General features: G+C 43.1%; 1 protein-coding gene across 1 annotated transcript in view; it reads left to right on the top strand.

Moving 5' to 3' along the window:
* msh3 (mutS homolog 3 (E. coli)) overlaps nt 1–21,287 on the top strand; it is a 265,620-nt gene that overhangs the window by 27,620 nt on the left and 216,713 nt on the right. Inside the window, exons 6-8 of the mRNA XM_072281028.1 lie at nt 818–939; nt 5,143–5,293; nt 15,747–15,913. Of these exons, the coding sequence (XP_072137129.1) occupies nt 818–939; nt 5,143–5,293; nt 15,747–15,913 (440 nt within the window). The remainder of the gene's footprint in view (nt 1–817; nt 940–5,142; nt 5,294–15,746; nt 15,914–21,287) is intronic.

The following is a 21,287-nucleotide window of genomic DNA, read 5'->3' as shown; positions in this document are numbered from 1 at the left end:
CGTTATGTGCTTGAATGCAGTTGCGTGACTAAAATGTGATAACCATTCTGGATTCCAGTGAGCAAATCCAACATATGGTCCGTGTGCAGGTCAGTGGGACTAGGCAGAAAATGGTTCGGCACAGCCAAGAAGGGCCAAAGGGCCTGTTTCTGTGCTGTAGTTTCTATGGTTCTACGGTCATTATAGTTTGCCCTCGATACTCAGCTACACTGCAAGACTTGGTGTAAGAAATGCATTGTGATCAAGGAACAGCTTTATTGGCCAAATACTTTTACATTTATTAGGGATTCATTGTGGTGTGTTGGTCAGGCTGTGACATGCAACAAAAAACAACATACAACAATGATAAAGAATTATATTAAACTAATGTTATTCGTACAGATATGGAATAAAATGTGCATAAATCCCAGCATGTATTCACAATGTGAACAGCATTATAAAGAGTGGTTTGAAATGTGTACGGTGCAGTGGCAGGGGGGTAATAGATGGGTGGGGGAGTGTAGGGCACACTAGAATGATTGATCAGATTAACTGCCTAGGGCAGGAATCTTTTAAGATGGTGTGACTTTTTGTTTTAATAGCCTTGTAGTGCTTTCCAGAATTATATAAAAATAATTTTGAGGTTAAAATATGGGTTTGGAATAAAATGTGCATAAATACATGAACACCAGCATATATTTAAGATGTACCCCACATTATAAAAAGTGTTTTACAGCGTTTACAGTGCCTTGACAGGGGTGGTAGATGAGGGGCTGGTGCTACGTTGTGGTAAAGGTAATATACACAACGTGTTATCTGATGGCTCTGTATCTTACAGGTTGGAGTTGTGAAACAGACCGAGACTGCCGCTCTTAAAGCTGTTGGCGAGAACAAAGGCAGCCTTTTCACTCGCAAGCTGACTGCTCTCTACACCAAGTCTACACTCATCGGAGAAGATATCCTTTCACCCCCACCAGCTGCGTGCCTTGCTGGTTTTCTCTTGATTATGGGCTGTTTGGACTGACCTGGCATGGGAATTTCTAGCTTAGGAGTTTGAACGTAAAAGCTAAGTAATAAGGGTGCAGGAGTCTAACATCAAATCAGTAAGTGACCTCTGGAGGTGTACAGCCGAGAAACCGGCTTTTCGGCTTAACTCATCTACGATGGGCAGCGTGCCTACCTGACCCAGTCCCGTTTGACCCATGTCCCTCCAATCCCTTCCTATCTGTGTACCTCTCCAAATCTCTTTGAAATATTAGAATTAAATCGGCCTCCACCATTTCCTCTACCAGCTCATTCCATAAACAACACCATCCCTTGTGAGGGAAAACTTACCCCTCTGGTCCCCTTTAAATTTTTCCCATCTCACCTTAAATCCAATCTCCTCTAGTTTTAGATTCCCCCTTCTTAGGGATCTGGGGGCAAGTTCAAAGTAAGTTTTCTTGCGAGCATACTCAAATCTATAATAGATTACTAACAATAATCAATGAAGGACTATGACCATTCACCTCGTTTATGACTCTTGTGTTTTTTACGTCTCTATAAAGCCATAAGATACAGGAGCTGAGTTTGGCCATTCAGACCATTGTGTCTGCTCCACCATTTGACCATGGCTAATTTTCCCCCTCATCCCTGTTCACTTGCCTTCTTCCCTTTGAGACCCTGACTAACCAAGAACCTACCAACCTCCACGTTAAGGTCCGCATCCATCCCCTGTTTTCCTGGGGAAAACGGACACAGTTTATCTTGCCTTCCCTTGCAATTCAAGCCGTCCAGTCCTGGCAACATCTTTGTGAATCTTTTCTGCGTCCTGTCTGGCTTGATCACATCTGCCGCATGGTAATGCGATTAGAACTGTACACAATACAACCAAGTGTGGTCTCACCAACATGACGTGCACACTCTTGTACACAGTTCCCTGTCCAAAGATGAAAACATGCCATGTACCTACATAGAACATAGAATATTGCATTACATCACAGTACAGGCTCTGTAGCCCACAATGTTGTGCTGACCTTTTAACCCATTCTAAGATCAATTTAACCCTTCCCTCCCACCTAGCTCTCCACTGTTCTATTATCCATGTGCCTCTAAAGTTTCCTAAATGCCCCTAAAGTATCTGCCTCTACCACCACCCATAGCAGTGTGTTCCACACTCTCACCACTGAGTTAAATAAAGAAACTTCTTACATCCCCCCCCTCCATATTTTCCTCCAATCACCTTAAAATTATGCCCCTTTGTATCAGCTATTTCTACCCTGGAGAAAGTCTCTGGCTATCCACTTGACCTATGCCTCTTATCATGTACACTTCTCGTCCTCTTGTACACCTCACACCAGAGAGAAAATCCCTAGCTCGCTCAACCTTTCCAGGTAAAATATGCTCTCTAATCCAGGCAGCATCCGGGTAAGTCTCCTTTTCACCCCTTCAAAAGCTTCCACATGCTTTCAATAATAAGTGACCTGATGTGAACACAAAACTCCCAAGTGTGGTCCAACAAAGGTTTTATTGACCCTAAACAATGTGGTTCACCACCTTGTCTACCTGTTATCACCTCCAGGGAACTATGACCTTTCACTCTCTTGATCTCTCTGGTCTACAACTCTCCCCAGCGCCCCGTCTTTCACTGTGACTAACCAATCCTGGTTTAACATCACCCCAGAAAAAGCAACACTTTATATTAATTATGTTAAATTGCATTTGCCATTTCTTTGCTCACGTTCCCGGTTGGAAGAATTCAGCAGGTTGGACAGCGTCAACAGAAGGAAAACCAGAGTCATAGAGATGTACAGCACGGAAACAGGCCATGCTGAAACCATTTAAACTGTCTATTCCCATCTACCTGCACCAGAGCATATCCATCGATATCTCTACCATCCATGTACCTATCCAAACTTCTCCTAATGTTGAAATAGCGCTCGCTTGCAACACTTGCACTGGCAGCTCATTCCACACTCTGATGACCTTCTGAGTGAAGACATTTCCCTTCGTGTTCCCCTTAAACTCTTCACCTTTCACTCTTAACCCCTGACCTCCAGTTGTAGTCCCACCCAGCCTTAGATTAGATTAGGTTATGAGGACACTCAGTCCTCGTTTATTGTCATTTAGAAATACATGCATTAAAAAATGATACAACGTTCCAGAGTTTCAGATCATCAGAACTGGAGTGAAATTGAGAACATTTGAGGCAGGAGAAAGAAACAAGAAAGAAGGAAAAATTGATTGATTTTGGTATTTAAGAATTGAATTTATCGAGGATGCAGTTGTTGGGTTGAATGAGTGGTTAGAATTGCTGCAGCCAAGTGGTAATTTGGTGGGGCTGGCACCATGAGGCCATGTTCTCCTGGAAGAGAACTAATCGAATAATCCAGAAAGGCCAAACTCAAATCAATCGCATTGATAATTTGTATTAGTTTTAGAAAGAAAGAAAAAAATTGTATCAGTGAAACTGACCATGAAAGTGGCATGTTTCCAAAAAAAATGAAGAATATCCTCCATCCTAGGCTAGTCTGCTCTGCTTATAATTCCATCAGAGGCCCTCAGGAGGTCGCGGTCGACAATCGATGTACGTCCTAGCTGTTACGTGATACGCAAGCCAGGACAGTACGATATGGAGAGCAAGCTGTTGCCCTCTCCATGCAGCTGATGTATACAAAGGACTGGCAGAGACCGATAACGGAATTTTCCTTGGGGGTTTCCTCCCGAAGACTTCCCCATGGTGGATACAGCAGTCATGGTGAGGAGGTTGGAAGTCAGTTTCCATTTTCCTGGATGAGCTGCTAACCATAGCTGACAAACCCCATCTGCCCGAAGCGATTGGTTTTAAGGCACCAGGAACCTGACTTTGCCCCTTCTCCTGTCAGTAGAAACAGCTCTGCTGCGCTTGGTAGCTAAGCCACATGTGAAGGCCAGGAGCTGGACTTGGTTATCAGAATCTATTTGAGGTGCACGCCATTGAGAGCGTTTAATAGGTAGTAGGAGCTTATTCCCCGGCTATGACAACCATAAGTAACACTATGATTCCAATCTCACAATATTGTGTTATTGAATCATACAGCTGGGAAACAGGCCCTTCGGCCCATCTGATCAATGCCAACCACAGCATCTTCCCTGCTAGGTTGCCTGTGTTCAGTCCATAAACTTCCACTCCAAGCACCAATCCAATTGCCTCTTTAACACTGTAGTGGTTGACTCCTGACCAGTCTCTACGGTGGCCCGTCAAGAGGGGTTCAAGACGAGGGTCCAACTACTCAGTTTCAAGGGAGATCAGGTGTGGGGAGTAAACTCCAGTCTTGCCATTGATACCCATGTTCATGTGAAGCAGGGGTTCCCAACCTATAGTCTACAAACCCCTTGCTTAATGGTTTTGGTCCATGGCAAAAAAAAGGTTGGGAACCCCTGAAGTGAAGTAAGATTATTCAATTAGAAAGAACATAAATCAGAACAATACACAACAGAACAGGCCCTTCGGCCCACAATAGAGTGCCAACCAACAATCTAACCCCTCCCTCCCATATAACCCTTCAATTTCGACTATCTATCTGTCTGTCTAAGTCTCTTGAATGTCTCTAATGTGTTTCCTTCTACCATCACCCCTGGCAGTGCGCTCCTGCACCCAGCAGCCTCTGTTTAAAAAAAAACTTAACACTGACATCCCCATCTGTACTTCCCTACCTTAAAATTAGAGGTGATCTTTAATGCCTCTTTCCTGATTTCAAATCCCTTGAATCTCTTCTGCAGAGGTTCCAGAGTACTAGCATAAGCATTTCTCCACGGTTAACTTTTTCCACATGACCCACTGCTAAGCCTCCATCCGAGCTCCTAGAATGGCAATATATGAATCATGACGGGATACTCCAAATTTCCTTTGCCAAGGAGTCTTGGCTGATCCTATATTTTTGCTTAATTCCACATCTTGATTCCAGATCTTTTGATTGAAACGTACCTCCTCTGCATTTCACATGGAGATGTGCTCTCCAGTCCATCTCCCTCCACCTGCCCCCCACTCCCCTGGCACAGTGGATTCTGATGCAGACACTGTCCGAAACAAATGACCAAAATCAGATCACTTTAATTTATCTTTTGGGCTAAACGTGCTGATGGAGTGGCAGGTATATAATTACTTGGGTAGCTACTAATTTGTCCTTGATGATTGTCACATATTAATCCCTTGTTGAGTGCGGATGTGGACGGTGAGTTGGGTGCTGTGGGAGAGGCAGCTGGTGAAGTCCCGAACAACTACCTGATGTGCATCTACGAGCAAGCAGGGAGCAAACCCGACCGTAAGAAGCAGGGAGTTCAGATCGGATTTGTGGTAAGTGTCCCTACACAGCAAATAGATTAATCGTATTTAATACACACATATCAGCCAGAAAAGTGGAACATCTGTTGAGATGTTGATCCCTATCCAGAATATGTCTATGTTTATGGTGAGGGTTGCTATCTGCGAGACAAGCTTTTGGGGAAAATGGATTAAGATTTATTTTTAATTCTGTGATTTTACATCTGGTATTTCACAGCAGCATAGCAGTTAGCATAACGCTCTACAGCCTCAGTAACTGGAGTTCAGTTCCTGCTGCTGTCTGTGAGGAGATTGTACATATTCTCCTTATGACTGTGTGGGTTTCCTACTGGTGCCCTGGTTGCCTCTCATTACCCAAGGATGCATGGGTAGGGATTAGTGAGTTGTGGGTATGTGTTAAGGATCCGGCCTGAACACTGGGTCGAAGGGCCTCTGCTGGTAGCTCTGGATCACGACAGTCTTTAATTTCTGTTTTCTTTCACCTGGCCATGTGGGTTCTGGCCCAGCACCTCTCCCTTTTTGGACTTCCTCCAATTACCTGCTTGTCTCCTGATTTGCACCCACCTGCTTCTAATTTTCACTCATTACCCCACCCATTTAAACCCTGCCTTGACTAGCATTCTCTGCTAGGGAGGCTGGCTGAGTTGGCTTGACTGGAAGCTGGCTGTGTTTTGCTTGATGTGTGAATGTGGTTTGGAACCTGTTGAGGGAAAGAAGGTGGGGAAGGAACGGAAATTGCTGGGAGAGGGTTGTGTGGGTCCGGTAATGGTGGACAAGATAAGAGGTGGGGTTGAGGGAAAGGAAGTGGAGAAGGAGAGGGATACAGACTTGGGACCAGAGGTAGGCAGCTGGGGAGAGGTGGATTATTGTGAAGGGAGAAATAAAGGGAATGAGGAGGTAGTGAGGGGTTAGATGAATAAAAACCAAGACAAAGGGAATAAAAGAATAAGAAATGATAGTGGAGAAAGCTCTGAAAGTGCGGAAGATGAACAAGCTTAGAGAGGAGGTGTTGTCATAATTAGGTTTAATGAGAAGGCTCAGGGACATATGAAGAAAATTAACCCGTTTGTGCTAACAACAACTCTGACAAATAAGGTAGTATTTGCAAAAGTCCTTAATGATGGCAACTTGTTGGTAAGATGTGCGAATGAGGAACAACTTGAGAAAGCACTCAAGCTAAAAGAGATAGGAAAATGCAAGGTGGAATACACTGGGAGGGTGGGAGCACAAAATACTGGTTGTAAAGGAGTGATCACGGGGATACCAATGAGTATAAATATGGAGGAGATAAAGAGGAATATCAAAGGAGGGAAAGTAATGAATGTTCAAAGACTGAAAACAACAAAGGAGGGAGTGAAAAAGGAAAGTGAATCAGTATTGATTGAATTTGAAGAAGAAAGAGTGCCAAGGAAGGTGTTCCTGGGTTTCATGAGTTACCCAGTAAGGGTGTATGTACCAAAGCCACTGAAGTGCTATAATTGTCAAAGGTTTGGACACGTGGCTAAAAACTGTAAAAGGCAGAGGAGATGTGCTAGATGTGGGGGTGATCATGAATATGGAAAGTGCGGAACAGGAGTTCAACCAAAATGCTGCAATTGTGGAGGAGCTTATAATGTTGCATATAGTGGGTGTGAGGTTGTCAGACGGGAGACTAAAATTCAAGAAATAAGAGTGAAAAGAAAGATCACTTATGCAGAAGCTGTATGAATGTCAAGAGAACAGAATAATGTTCCTAATGAACAGGGAGCAATAGGGATACGAGAGATGCAACAAAGAACAAATGACAGGATTTATGTAGACAAAAAGGCTCTAGTAACATTCATTGCAGGAGTGATTAATAGTACGGCTGAGGTGAAGTCAAAAAGTGACAAAATTCAGCTGGTGGTAAAAGCAGCAGTAAACCATTTAGGGTTAGTAGGACTGACATGGGAGGAAGTGAGGGAGAACCTCAGTAATCAGTCAAGCCAGGAAGTGTCATGTGTTGGTTAATACTAATTATGGTGATTCTTTTACAATGGAATGCAAGGAGCTTACTGGCCAATAGCCAGGAATTCAAGCACTTTTATTAAAGAAATGGTTGTAAAACCGGATGTAGTGTGTATTCAGGAAACTTGGTTGAAACCAACTTTAGACTTTGTGGTATATGGGTATACAATGATAAGGAAAGATAGAAATCTAGGGGGCGGAGGGGGTTGTGCTATGTTAATCAAGCAAGGTATACCATATAGGGTACTGGAAAAAGGAGATGATCAGGAATGGATAGTGGTGGAAGTGTGGGAGAGAGGGGAGGGAGTGGTTATAATTAACTACTACAATCCATGTAAAAGGTTGGATTTGGACAGCCTATTAAGGATACAAGGACAAAACAGACAAAGTAGTGTGGTGTGCAGATTTCAATGCTTATAGCACAATATGGGGGGATCAGATTACAGATCCAAATGGAAAGGTAATTGAAAATTTGATGGAAGAAAGGGATTTGGTGTGTATGAATGATGGTAGCGGCACAAGGATAGATATAACAACAGGAACTGAGTCAGTGTTAGATATTACGTTAGTGTCTAATACCTTGGCTGGCATTAGTAACTGGGGAGTTTGGACTGCTTCAACAGTAGGCAGTGATCACTACCCAGTTTTGTGTTCAGTGGGTGAAAGAGTTGAAGTAAGACCAGGTGGCGGAACCCCAAAGTGGGTGTTTGAAAAAGCTGATTGGGGTAAGTTCCAGAAGTTGAGTGAAGAAGGGTTTTCAAAGATTGATATTTCTGGAAATGTAGATGAATTAAACAGTCAGGTGACTTCAGCAATTATCATGGCAGCAGAAGGATCTATACCTAGGAGTAAAAATAGGATGAATAGAAAACTGGTACCATGGTGGACAGAGGAATGTTGTCAGGCTGTAAAAAACAGAAATAGAGCATTCAGGCTAGTTAAAAGAACCCATAATATGCAGCATTTGGTTCAATATAAGAAAGCACAGGCAGTGGTGAGAAGAACTGTACGTCAAGCTAAAAGGGCAAGTTGGAGGAGTTTTTGTGACAAGGTAGGAAGAACAACACCTGTGGGAGAGATATGGGGATGATTAAGAGGATGGGAGGAGATAGAAGGGAAAGGGAATACCCAGTAATGATATCTGAGGAGGAAACTGCAGTCTCCAGTAGGGATAAGGCTGAGGTCATGGCCAAGTCATTTGTACTGATACACAGTTCAGAAAATTTGTCTGAAGAAGGGAGAAGAAGAAGGGAAAGAATAATGAGCCAACACCCAGGTGTGTTAAGCAGGAGGGAAGGAACAGATGATATAATTGATGATCCATTTACATTAGTAGAAATGGTGAGAGCAATAAAAAGATCGAGACCAACCTCCCCAGGGAAAGATCTGATATGCTCTGTGATGCTAAAAAATCTAGGAGAAGGAGCGCTCTTGAAGTTGCTGCATTTTTATAACAGAGTGTGGGAGGAGGGAAGATTACCAAGTGCATGGAAAGAAGCAGTAGTAATTCCAATAAGGAAGCCTGGCAAGGATCTGTCAAAACCCACTAGCTACAGACCAATTGCATTAACATCAAGTATATGTAAGATAATGGAAAGGATGATAACAGAAAGGTTATCATATGAGCTTGAGAAAAGAGGAATGCTGGCAAGTTATCAGAGTGGTTTTAGAAAGGGAAGGAATTCCATGGACTCAGTGATTATGTTAGAGACTGAAATAAGGAAGGCCCAGGCAAATAGAGAGTCAGTAGTGGCAGTGTTCTTTGCCATTGAAAAAGCCTATGATATGATGTGTTAATTAAACTGCACAAGATGGGGGTTGGTGGGAGAGTTTTTAATTGGATTAAAGATTTTTTGGTAGAAAAATTCAAGTTCGGATTGGATCAGAATTATCAAAACAGTACATAGTGGAAAATGGCACACCTCAAGGTAGTGTGATTAGCCCATTACTTTTCATGATTATGATCAATGATGTCTTCACAAAGGTACCAGTGGATATAGGTAGGTCACTGTTTGCGGATGATGGGGCCTTGTGGAAAAGAGGCAGGAACATGGACCATATAATCAGGAAACTACAAGAAGCAATTGATGAAGTGGTGGAGTGGGGTTATGATTGGGGATGTAGATTTTCAGTAGACAAAACTCAAACTGTATTTTTTACCAGGAAAAAGGTTGAGGCAGGGAAGAAGTTAAGGATGTATGGGGTTAAATTAGAAAGGGTTGCATCATTTAAATTTCTGGGAGTTATATTTGATTCACGATTAACATGGGCAGACCATATCAGGAAAGTTGAGGAGAAATGTAAAAAAGTAATAAATGTGATGAGATGTTTGACTGGTAGGGAATGGGGAGCAAGTTGTTCAGCTTTGAAGAGAATGTATGTGGCTTTAGTAAGATCTGTATTGGATTATGGAAATATAGTATATGGATCAGCAGCTAGGTCTCTTATAAAGAAACGATGTGATTCAGGCTCAGATCTTGAGAGTGTGCAGTGGGGCTTTTAAAACGTCACCAGTGTCAGCCCTACAGGTAGAAATGGGAATAATGCCTTTGGAACTAAGAAGGATGCAACTGATGGCAAACTACTGGGCTAACTTGCAGGGGCACAATGATTCTCACCCTACTAAAGGAGTGTTGCAGGAGTGCTGGGAAAATGGGAGGTTTTAGAGGGATACCCTTAATCGGGTAGGGAATGATATCGCGAAAGAATGTGGAGTATTTGATCTCAGGATAAGTCCTTCAGTAGCTTATCCGGTTGTAGCTCCATGGAAGCTTGTCTGACCTGACATAGACTGGCATTTGTTAGAGGTAAAAAGGAAAGAAAGATATAAAACAGATTTGGTAAATGCATTTAACTGTCATGTGATGGAAAAGTATAGTGATTATACTCACATTTATACGGATGGTGCAAAGGAACCTGAAACAGGAGTGACAGGGTTTGGGGTGGTAATACCAACAAAAGAAATTGGAATCAGCAGAAGAACATCTAGTAAGTTAGGGGTGTTTACAGTGGAGATGCTGGCAGTGTTGGTTGTGTTGCAATGAGTGCAGAAAGCCAGACAAGCCAAAGCATTGATATGTTCAGATTCATCCTCAGTTCTAGCAAGTTTAAGGTCTTTTCACACAAACACTCAGCAAGATGTACTTTACGAAGTCCTTCAGTTAGTTACAAGAATTGCAAATCAGGGAGGTCAGGTAAAATTCCTATGGGTTCCAGCACATGTAGGGGTGAAGGAGAATGAGAGGGTGGATGAGTTGGCAAAGAGGGCGTTAAAGAAAATGTGGAATTGCACATTAGTATCAGTAAAGCAGAGGTTAAGTGTGTAATCTGGGAAAAAGTCAACCGAATGTGGCAAGAAAGATGGGACAGGGAGGGGAAAGGGAGGCATTTATATCAAATACAAAAGAGTGTTGCAGTTACTAGGGTAGGTAATGGAAACAGAAGAGAGGAAATTGTGTGGATTAGGTTAAGGCTGGGGCATTGTGCGTTAAACAAAACATTGAAAATGATAGGGAAACACCAGACAGGATTGTGTGAGGAATGTCAGGAAGAGGAGTCAGTAGAACATGTAGTTTTGTGTTGCAGGAAGTATGGGATACAGAGAGAGATGATGAGAAATAAATTAAGGGAGTTGGGGATGCAGTAATTCACATTAAAAGGGTTGCTGGGCATGGGTGAGGGAGCACAAGTCCGGGTATTTTTAGCGTTTTTAAGGGGTACAGGGGTTTTTTTATAGAATATGATGAATAAACAGGAATAGGATACTAGGATGGTCAAAGATGGGAGGGTGAAGTGTAGGTTTGCATGTGTATGTATATGTGTGTGTGTGTGTATATATATATATATAAATAATATATGTGTGTGTGTGATTGGGTGAAGGGATTTAGAATGTATGTCTAGTGCACATTCTGGAGCAGAGGGTGGCGGTAATGCACCATTAAGCTGGATGCCAACCGCCGTAAAACAAGATACAGAGAGAGAGAGAGCATCCTCTGCCAGTTCGTCCCAGTTCTGACCTGTGTTGTTCCAGCCTGTCATTGCGACTTCTGCCAACCGATTTTGCCTGATTCTGTGTTTTGGATTTTGTCCATTCCTGGACCTGATTTTTGCCTGTGCGCTCTAGATTGTCTGCCCTCGCCTGACTGCCTTTCCCGGTAAGACCTCTGCCTGCGATTTCGGATTCGTGCCTGCCTTCTGTTTTTGAAAGACTGTTACCTTTGTGCTCCCTAATAAATCCTGGTGAAAAAGTATTCATTGGTCTGCACTTGAGTCCCACCGAAACCCGACAGTGTGCCATGTTAGTGCTAGAAGCTTGGCAGTACTTGCAGCCCGTCCTCAGCACATCCTTGACTGTACTGGTTGCTGATGCAAAATGACACATTTCTCTGTTTTTATGTTTCAATGCATGTGACAAACAAAGCTAATCCGATTTTTAAAAAATAATCTGCAGAAGGAAAACATGGCACTTAGTGTATCCTGGCCCAGTTAGATCCTGTGGTGGAAAGTGACATGTGGAGGTTCTGTTGCTGATAGTAACCGAATTCAGCTTCTTGTTCAAGATTCAGATGTACTTATCACATGCACATTGAAACATACAGTGAAATACAACATTTGCACGAACATCCAACACACCCAAGGTTGTCACTATACCTTCCGGTGCCACCGTGCACAGTGAACTTGGGTGTATTGTAGAGAACCATCAGTGATCTTTCTTACTGCCTTGGGTGAATTCATGTAATGCCTTAGTTAGACTCTGCTGCAGCCAACTGAATTGCTCTTTTAACTGAGTTTGGTGCGTTTTTCCATAAACTATTGCTACTGCTGGAGAAAACAGTTCCAGAACTCACACTGGAATCTCCTTCTGTTAGTCCTCTAAATCTCACCAAAGTTTGTAGCTTTACAGAAAACACCCCCTTGAGGAAAAGAAAATCAGGCCTTCAATGTGGACACATAACCACCAACTCATCACAGCTCAAGAATAACTATGTCCTGGGCCTCCAAGTCAAACACAGGAGATTTGGGAATCTCTTTTTCAGTCCTGACGAAGGGTCCTGGCCTGAAACTTTGACTGTTTATTCCTTTCCATGGGTGTTGCCTGACCTGCTGAGTTCCTCCAGCATTTTGCCTGTGTCTTCTGACCAAGTCCTTTCCTGAGCTCAGTTTTTTACAGTGTATAATGTTTGCTGTGCAGCCACGAGATGGCAGCAGAAGGCAACACCTGATTCTCCAATTGCTAAAGCAGCAAATCCGTCTTGGTTTCCCGTTCAACGCTGGAACCCAGAGCCATGCAATGTATGCGGTTGTTATCGGTGAAAATACCAACGAAGTCAATTTTATGCATCATTAATTAAGTCAGTCAGAATATCCAATCTCTTCGGAATTATTGAAAATAAGTCAAAATGGAGTTTATTGCCATCTGCACAAGTGCATGTACCTACGGGTGCAATAAAAAACTTATTTGCAGCAACATCACTGGCACAAAGCATCAGATAAACAGCGGTCACAAGAAAAATATAAATTAAACATTGTACACAGTTTTTGTAATAAGTAACACAATTGGAGCAAACAAATGTCTGTTTTTTGTGCAAAGTGGTCAGTGTTGCTAAACTCGATGGGCTTTGCTGGTTGGTTCAGGAACTGAATGCTTGAAGGGAAGGCGCTGTTTCTGAACCTGGTGGTGGTGTGGCACTTTATGCTTTTGTACCTCCTGCTGAAGGTCTCTGTGAAAGCGTGGCAGATGTAGAGGAGATGTAGTTTCTTGCCATGAAACTCCAGGGAAGTACTACAGATGTACTGTGGAGAGCATCCTAACTGGTTGCTGTGCCGTCTGGTACGGAGGGGCCACTGCACAAGATCGGAAAAGGCTGCAGAGGGTTGTAAACTCGGCCAGCTCCATCATGGGCACTAGCCTCCCCAGCGGGTGAACATTTCCCCAAGCTGATCAACACCTCCACCCACTAACCCAGCCTTCCACACCCAGCACCATCACTACTTTATCATCTCCTGTCACCCATGTTGCATACAGACACTTCTGTGCCTAGTGTCACTTTATGGACAATCTATGTATATAAGCTATCTTATGTATTTATTGTGTTTTTTACTGTTATTTTGTTCTTTGTCTTTTTGTGTCGCATCAGATCCAAAATAACCATTATTTTGTTCTCCTTTACACTCCTGCGCAGGAAATGGCATTAAACAATCTTGAATCTTCAAAAGGTGCTACTTTCAAAAAGTGGAGTCCATCATTAAGAACCCCCATCACTCAGGACATCATCTCCTCTTATTACTAATCGTTTCATCAATTAACTCTTAAGAAATAATAGCTAACACACTTCATAACAGAGTGATTAACCCGCAAGGTGTGCAATTTACACTTGCAAATCAGATATCAGTCTATAACTAGAAGTATTTTTAAATCAACTCAGCAAACTTTCCAAAAATAATCACTTTCATATATTCTAGAAAATCCAAAGTTCTCGAAATCATTGCGGCCTCGGGCAAACAAAGGGAATCATTAAGGTCATCCTTCACCCGCGACAAAAAAAAACAAACCGAAAAAAGCACCCAAGACATGCCCTCTTCTCATTACTACTGCAGGATTTTGTGAATTTTAATTATGTGAGAGTTACTTTATGTGCTTAACAAAAGCTGCAGATCCATTATGACCAGAAACAAAAGCAGTCACCTTACACTGACGTCATTGCGTTAGATGCCGTCTCTGAAAGTGAACACAACAACTCAATGGTGGAGTTTGTGAATCATGTAGGACAATGTGTGTCATCAGTCACCCATTACAGTACCACCAAGGAGGAGGTACAGGAGCCTGAAGAGACACACTCAGTGTTTTAGGAACAGCTTCTTCCCTTTCCCCCATCAGATTTATGAATGGACAATGACCCCATTGACACTATCTCACTATTTTTGATCTCTCCTACATTATTTTAAAATTATATTTCTTTTGCTTTTTCTAATATTAATTATTAAATTTTGTATACACAAATACAGAATTCATAAGGATACTTATTATAAATCAAAATAAGGGAGCACAAAATGCACTATATATAAATGACACTGATACAATCATGGTATCCCATATTCATGATCAATCAAATAAAATAAATTGAATTATGAAATACAATAATATGGTTAATTATATTATTAAAAAAATCTACACCCATTACCAAGACAAAGCTGATTGGTTAAAAAAAAACAAAGGAAAAAAAAGAGTACTTTACCATCAACACACATCAAAGTTGCTGGTGAACGCAGCAGGCCAGGCAGCATCTCTAGGAAGAGGTACAGTCGATGTTCTGGCGAAGGGTCTCGGCCTGAAACGTTGACTGTACCTCTTCCTAGAGATGCTGCCTGACCTGCTGCATTCACCAGCAACTTTGATGTGTGTTGCTTGAATTAACAGCATCTGCAGAATTCCCCGTGTTTGAATACTTTACCATATAGTGTTTTATAATAATATCCCAGATCTATATTTTAATAACAATTCAAAGATTTTCAAAATAGTTCAGAAAGAGTCCCGATTTCTTTTTCTAATTTTTAGTTTTTTTTAAAATGCACTGTACTGCTGCTGCAAAACATGTTTCATGACCGTGGTGTTCGACATGATTCTGATTTGGATTCAGATTAAATCATAGCACTTGAAATAGAATTTTGGTCTCACTTGCCACAGTTCAGATTCAGAACTCCAGACATTGTTTCCAGTATAATAGCAACAGGGAAAACCCAGGGAAGGAAAAGCTGATTGCACCAGGGACAGACAGCAGTGCAGCAGTAACCACAGCTTTATAACTGTACACCCTTGTGGTCCATCAGTCGATGTTGATTCTCAGGTTGGTGCTGTTGTTTTTATGCATCACAAGTTATGGTGGTTCTGTGTTTACGAACAGCTGTGTCCAGTTCCCTCCCCATTCTCATTATTACGAGGAGGACTTAACATCGATTGACTTTGGATTTGATTTGGTTCACAGTGGTTGGAAAGATTGTCAAATGGATCTGCAGTTTGAGCTCACAATCTACCTTGTAATGACTTGCACCTTATTATCTACCTGTACTGCACTTTCTGTGTAGCTGTTACACTTTATTCTGCATTCTGTTCAAAGGTTCATTCTATCTTCAAAGTATGCACGCAGAATTCTGTTATTGTATTGTCTTACATTATCCCAGTGCACTGTGTAATGATTTAATTTCTATAAACAGTGTACAAGACAAATTTTGTCACTGTATCTTGGTACACATGACAATAATAAACCAACTCCAATTCTGGTATCTGAGTGAACCACTTCTTGTTACCAGTGATTTATTAAGATCATCAGGATGTCAGCTCCATTTTGATTAATCTATATTTTTGCAAAAAGAGACATTGATATTTTTAATAAAAGATTATTTTGGGATCTTGGAAAGTTCACACATTAACACTGAGAGAGGGGCTATTTTGATTTTGACTTTTCCTGTTTTATTTTGGCAGGCTGTCCAGCCCAACACTGGTGACGTGCTTTACGATTGTTTCCGTGATTGTAAATCCCGGTCGGAGCTGGAAAGCCGGATCCTGTGTCTGCAGCCAGTTGAAATTCTGCTCCCACTGGAATTGTCTGAGGACACGGAGAAGCTTCTGGCGAGTATCACGGCTTCAAGGTGTGTAAGGTCGTGGGGCACTTCAGAGAATCAAGTTTAAGTTTATTGTCATTCGGTGGTACACATGTACACAGCTAAACAAAGCATCTTTCCTTTGGGGCCAGGCTGCAAAACACAGTGCATACAGTCACAAAATAATATTAGCACAAGTCCCTGAATGGCATGGCCTGAATATTGACATTGTTGTGGGTGATGTCTGGTCATTGTGAACCTTCATCCCCATTCCTTCAGCAGAGAGTTTGAGCTGGTCTGAATCCTGGCGCCGGAATGTGTGGCGACACTTGCAGGCTGCCCCCAGCACATCCTTGGGTGTGTTGGTCGTTAGTGCAAATGATGCATTTCACTGTATGTATGATCAGAATCAGATTTAATATCACTGGCAATACATTAAAAAAAATTACTATAAATTTTCCGCCTAAAAAAGCGGGATCTCCCAGTGGCCACCCATTTTCATTCCACTTCCCATTCTGATATGTCTATCCATGGCCTCCTCGACTGTCCTGATGAGACCAACACCTTATATTCCGTCTGGGTAGACTCCAGCCTGATGGCATGAACATTGACTTCTTGAACTTCTGGTAATCCCCCCCCCCCACTTCATCACTCCCCGTCCCCTTTTCCCTCTCTCATCTTATCTCCTTGCTGCCCATTGCCCCCCTATGGTGCTCTTCCCCCCTTTTCCATCTTCCATGGCCTTCTGGCCTCTTCTATCAGATTCCCCCTACTTCAGCTCCGTATCTCTTTCATCAATCAACTCCTCCCCCCGCCCCCCCCCCAGTTTCACCACCACCTTGTGTTTCTCCCTCCCTTCCCCCCCACCTCTAAAGTCTACTCCTCAGCTTTTTTTCTCCAGTCCTGCTGAAGGGTTTCGGCCCGAAATGACGACTGTACTCTATTCCGGAGATGCTGCCTGGCCTGCTGAGTTCCTCCAGCATTTTGTGTGTGTGTGTGTGTTGCTAAAAATTTACAAATTGTGTATGTTTTGATGTACTGTACACATGATAAATAAATCATAATCAGATTCTGGTATCCTTTTGAGGCCGCATTCAGCACAATATTGGATATTGACGTTAGAAAATGTTGCACAATTGTTTTCCTTTAAGAGTAGGTAACAGCACCCAGTGTTACGTCGTTGGCTTGGCAACTATCATGTGGGTCCTCACAGTGTTGGGTTGCCCAAGCAATTGCCTGCTGTCGGGTTCTTGCCTATTCTTCTGGAACATCTCAGAGTTTTGAGATGGGACTTTGGTTGTGCAAGGTCAGCCAAGTTTACTGTGGCCCTACACAGTGACCCTCAGAGGAACCATGGCATGTGAGTGAAGAAAATGTCGGGAAGGATCCCTCGCTTGCTTTCTCCTCTCTCCACTCAACTCCCACTTTCTAAATGCCAGGTTAGTTTCCTCCCTCCTGGGACCAGCTGCATCTGGAGATGGGGCAGCCTCTGCAAAGCACCAGACTTGTTGAATTAAAGACTTTTTGGATAATCTTGTATCTCTGGTTTTCTGGTTCAGGCCACAATTTCTCCACTAGTTTTGGAAGTCCGTAAGACATAGGAACAGATTTAGGCCATTCAGTCCATTGAGTCTGATCCACATTCCATCTTGGCTGATCTATTATCTGTCTCAACCCCATTCTCCTGCCTTCTCTCCGTAACCTTTCAAGAACCTGTTAACCTCTATCTGTGGCAATGAATTCCACCAATTCACTACCCTCTGGCTAAAGAAGTCCCTCCTCATCTCTGTTCTAAATGGATTTCACTCTATTCTGAGGCTATGCCCTTTGGTCTTTGAGTCTCCCCACTATAGGAAACATCCTATCCTCATCCATTCTATCAAGGCCTTGCAATATTGGATAGTTTTCAGTGAGATCCCCCTCATTCTTCTAAACTCCAGTAAGTACAGACCCAGAGACATCAAACGCTCCTCAGAGTCCTTCAGAATTTTATTTTCCTGCCTGCAGTGCGTAACTTATTTACTTGTTTAGAGGTACCTTCTGACCTAATGACCTGTGTCACCCGGCAACCCACCTATTTAATCCTAGTCTAATCACGGGGCAATTTACAATGACCAGTTAACCTGTGAATTGGTATGTCTTTGGGCTGTGGGAGGAAGCCAGAGCACCCAGAGGGGAAACGTAGTTAGAGAGATTGTACAAACTCCTTAAAGATGGCATTGGAATTGAACTCTGAACTTTGAACCCCCGAGCTGTAATAGTGAATCGCTAGCTGCTGACAGTAGTTTCACAGATGTTCAAAGTTTGAAGTAAATTTATTATCAAAGTATATCTATGTCACCATATACAACCCTAAAATTCATTTTCTCATGGGCATACTCAATAAATCCATAATAAAATAATAACCATAATGGAATCAATGAAAGACCGCATCAACTAGGCATTCAACCTTTTGTTTATGCAAAAGACACAAACTGTGCAAATACAAAAAGAAATAATAGTAGTAAATAAATAAGCATTCAGTATCAAGAACTTGAGACGAAGAGTCCTTGAAGGTGAGTCCATAGATTGTGGGAACAGTTCAGTGATGGGGCAAATGGGGCTGGGTGAAGTTATCCCCTTTGGTTCAGGAGCCTGATGGTTGATAGGTAATAACTCTTCCTGAGCCTGTTGGTGTGTGTCCTGATGCTCCTGTACTGCCTTCCTGATGGCAGTAGTGAGAAGAGAGCGTGACTCGGGTGGTGGGGGTCCCTGATGATGGATGCTGCTTTCCTGTGACCGCAACACTTACAACACGCTGGAGGAACTCAGCAGGTCGGGCAACATCCGTGGAAACGATCAATCAACGTTTCGGGCCGGAACCCTCCCTCAGGACTCTAGAGGGAAGGGGCAGAGGCCCTATAAAGAAGGTGGGGGGAGGGTGGGAAGGAGAAGGCTGGTAGGTTCCAGGTGGGGGAGGGGAGGCAGGGAGGTGATAGGCAGGAAAGGTGAAGAAGGAATAGGGGAAAGCACAATGGGTAGTAGAAGGAGATGGAACCATGAGGGAGGTGATAGGTATAAGTAACTTCCGGTAATTCCCTTCCCCTCCCTTCCCCTATCCCTATTTCACTCTGCCCCCTCCCCCAGCTGCCTATCACCTCCCTCATGGTTCTACCTCCTTCTACTACCCATTGTGTTTTCCCCGATTCTTTCTTCACCTTTCCTGCCTAACCCCTCCCTGCCTCCCCTCCCCCACCCCTTTATCTTTCCCCTTAGTGGTTTTTCACCTGGAACCTACCAGCTTTCTCCTTCCCACCCTCCCCCCACCTTCTTTATAGGGCCTCTGTCCCTTCCCCCTTCAGTCCTGACGAAAGGTTCCTGCCCAAAACGTTGACTGATCGTTTCCACGGATGCTGCCCGACCTGCTGAGTTCCTCCAGCGTGTTGTGAGTGTTGCTTTGACCCCAGCATTTGCAGAGTATTTTGTGTTTTCTGTGACAACGCTCTGTGTAGATGTGCTCAGTGGTGGGGAGGGCTTTACCTGTGGTGGACTGAGCCGTATCCACTACTTTCTGTAGGATTTTCTGTTCAAGGGTGGGCTGTGATGTAGCCAGTCAATATACTCTCCATCGCACATCTATAGAAGTTTGTCAAAAGTTTTAGATGTCATGTTGAATCTTCTAAGGAAGTGGAGGCTCTGCCATGCTCTCTTGGTAATTGCACTTACCTGTTGGGTCCAGGACATTTGAACTGCATGTTAACTGCGATATTATTTTTGTATAGATCACTGGACCGATTGCTGCTTTTTGTTGCCATAAGTTTTTAAGTGATAACGCTAATGGAGACAATTTATTTTTATTTACAGTAGTTTGCAGTTAACCATTGGGATTTGGGATGGTGGGTGGAGGGGTGCTGGAACGTCTGGAGGAAGGCGCAGGAAAGCAATGATGAAAGAACTCAGCAGGTCGAATGCAGGAGCCACAGGGTGTGTGACACTGCTGTGGGGTCGAGACTCTTCAGCAGTCTCTTTTGTCTTCCAAAGTCCAGCATCTGCAGTCTCTACTCATCCTGATGTAGGATCTCAACAGGTACAGTACAGTGTGAGAGTCTTCAGCACATATATATAACAAGGGTGCCTCTGCACTGTACTGAGGCCGTGGCCTGCAACTAACACACAAGCTCCTGACTTGGCTGCAGTGATGACTGGCTTTGTGTCTGTGGACTCACTTTTGTGAACTCCAGTTCTCAATGTTATTTGCTTACTTTTATTGTTTGCACAATTATTTTTTTCTCTGCACATTGCGTGTTTGATTTTTTTTTCATGGATACTAGTTGGGTTACTTTGTTTTGTGGCTGCCTGGAAGGATATGAATCTCAAGTAGATAGTATACATACCATGAAGATGTTTGCACAGTGCAGTACTTGTCAATGTGGAGCAGAGAGTGAGTTGTAAATCTGGTGGGAGCAAAGGATGTTGGGAATGCTGAGGGTGGAGCGCCACGGGAGGGGTGTGGGATAGGTAGAAGAGAAGGGGTGCTGGGGTGGGGAGTGATGTGGGTGCAGACACGCCCAGCCTTGAGACACCAGGCAGGATCACTTGATTCCAAACAATTGGTTTCTGGATCATTACAGAATGTCTCTGTGGTGCTTCCCACTTCTTTGCCTTTTCTCAACCGCGATTCCCCTCTCCCTGCTCGCTTCCCACTCTCAGTCCACAACAGAGACCCCTATCAGAATGAGGTTTATCATCACTCACATTGGTCATGAATTCTTTTTGTGGCAGTACAGTGCAATGCATAAAATTACTACAGTACTGTGCGAAGTCTTAGGTGCCCTAGCTAAATACATGTGTGCCTAAGACTTTGCACAGTTCTGTACCCGACTTTTTGCACAGTTCTGTACCTGACCTGCTGAGTTGTTCTGGCATTCTGCCTGTTCCACTCCGAGAGGGACTGGGACATCAAGATTGAACCCGTGTCTCCGGTGTTGTGAGCCCGCTCGAACTGCCACACAGCTACTGCCACCCAGCGCTAATGCTATTCTTTCACCATGGCAACCTATCGTTTGCATATCAAGGTTCACAGACTTTGCACATTTACAAAAGAATGCAAAATTTTCATAATTTGTGAATTTTCTGGTAATTTAATTAAGTAGCATTGTTGAATTAAACACTGTGTGCCATTTTAATTGAGAAAGTACAAAGGTACTTCAAAGGCTGTTGTCAGAAGCGAAAGGACAGCATTGTTTTGCTAATTTGAAGAAAACCTTTCCCTTAGCAACACAGATATTCATATTGGTGTTCAGGTGAATCTGGTCCAGGCAGGACAGTGTAGAATCGTGGAACCTAGGACAATACAGCACAGTATTGCCCTTCGGCTCGCTGATCTTTTAACCTACCCCAAGATCAATCGAATCCATCCCTCCTACATATCATTCCATTTTTC

This window comes from Mobula birostris, chromosome 17 (genome assembly GCF_030028105.1).
Source record: "Mobula birostris isolate sMobBir1 chromosome 17, sMobBir1.hap1, whole genome shotgun sequence".
NCBI classification, from domain to species: Eukaryota; Metazoa; Chordata; class Chondrichthyes; order Myliobatiformes; family Myliobatidae; genus Mobula; species Mobula birostris.
This window is presented reverse-complemented; position numbering and strand designations above follow the sequence as displayed.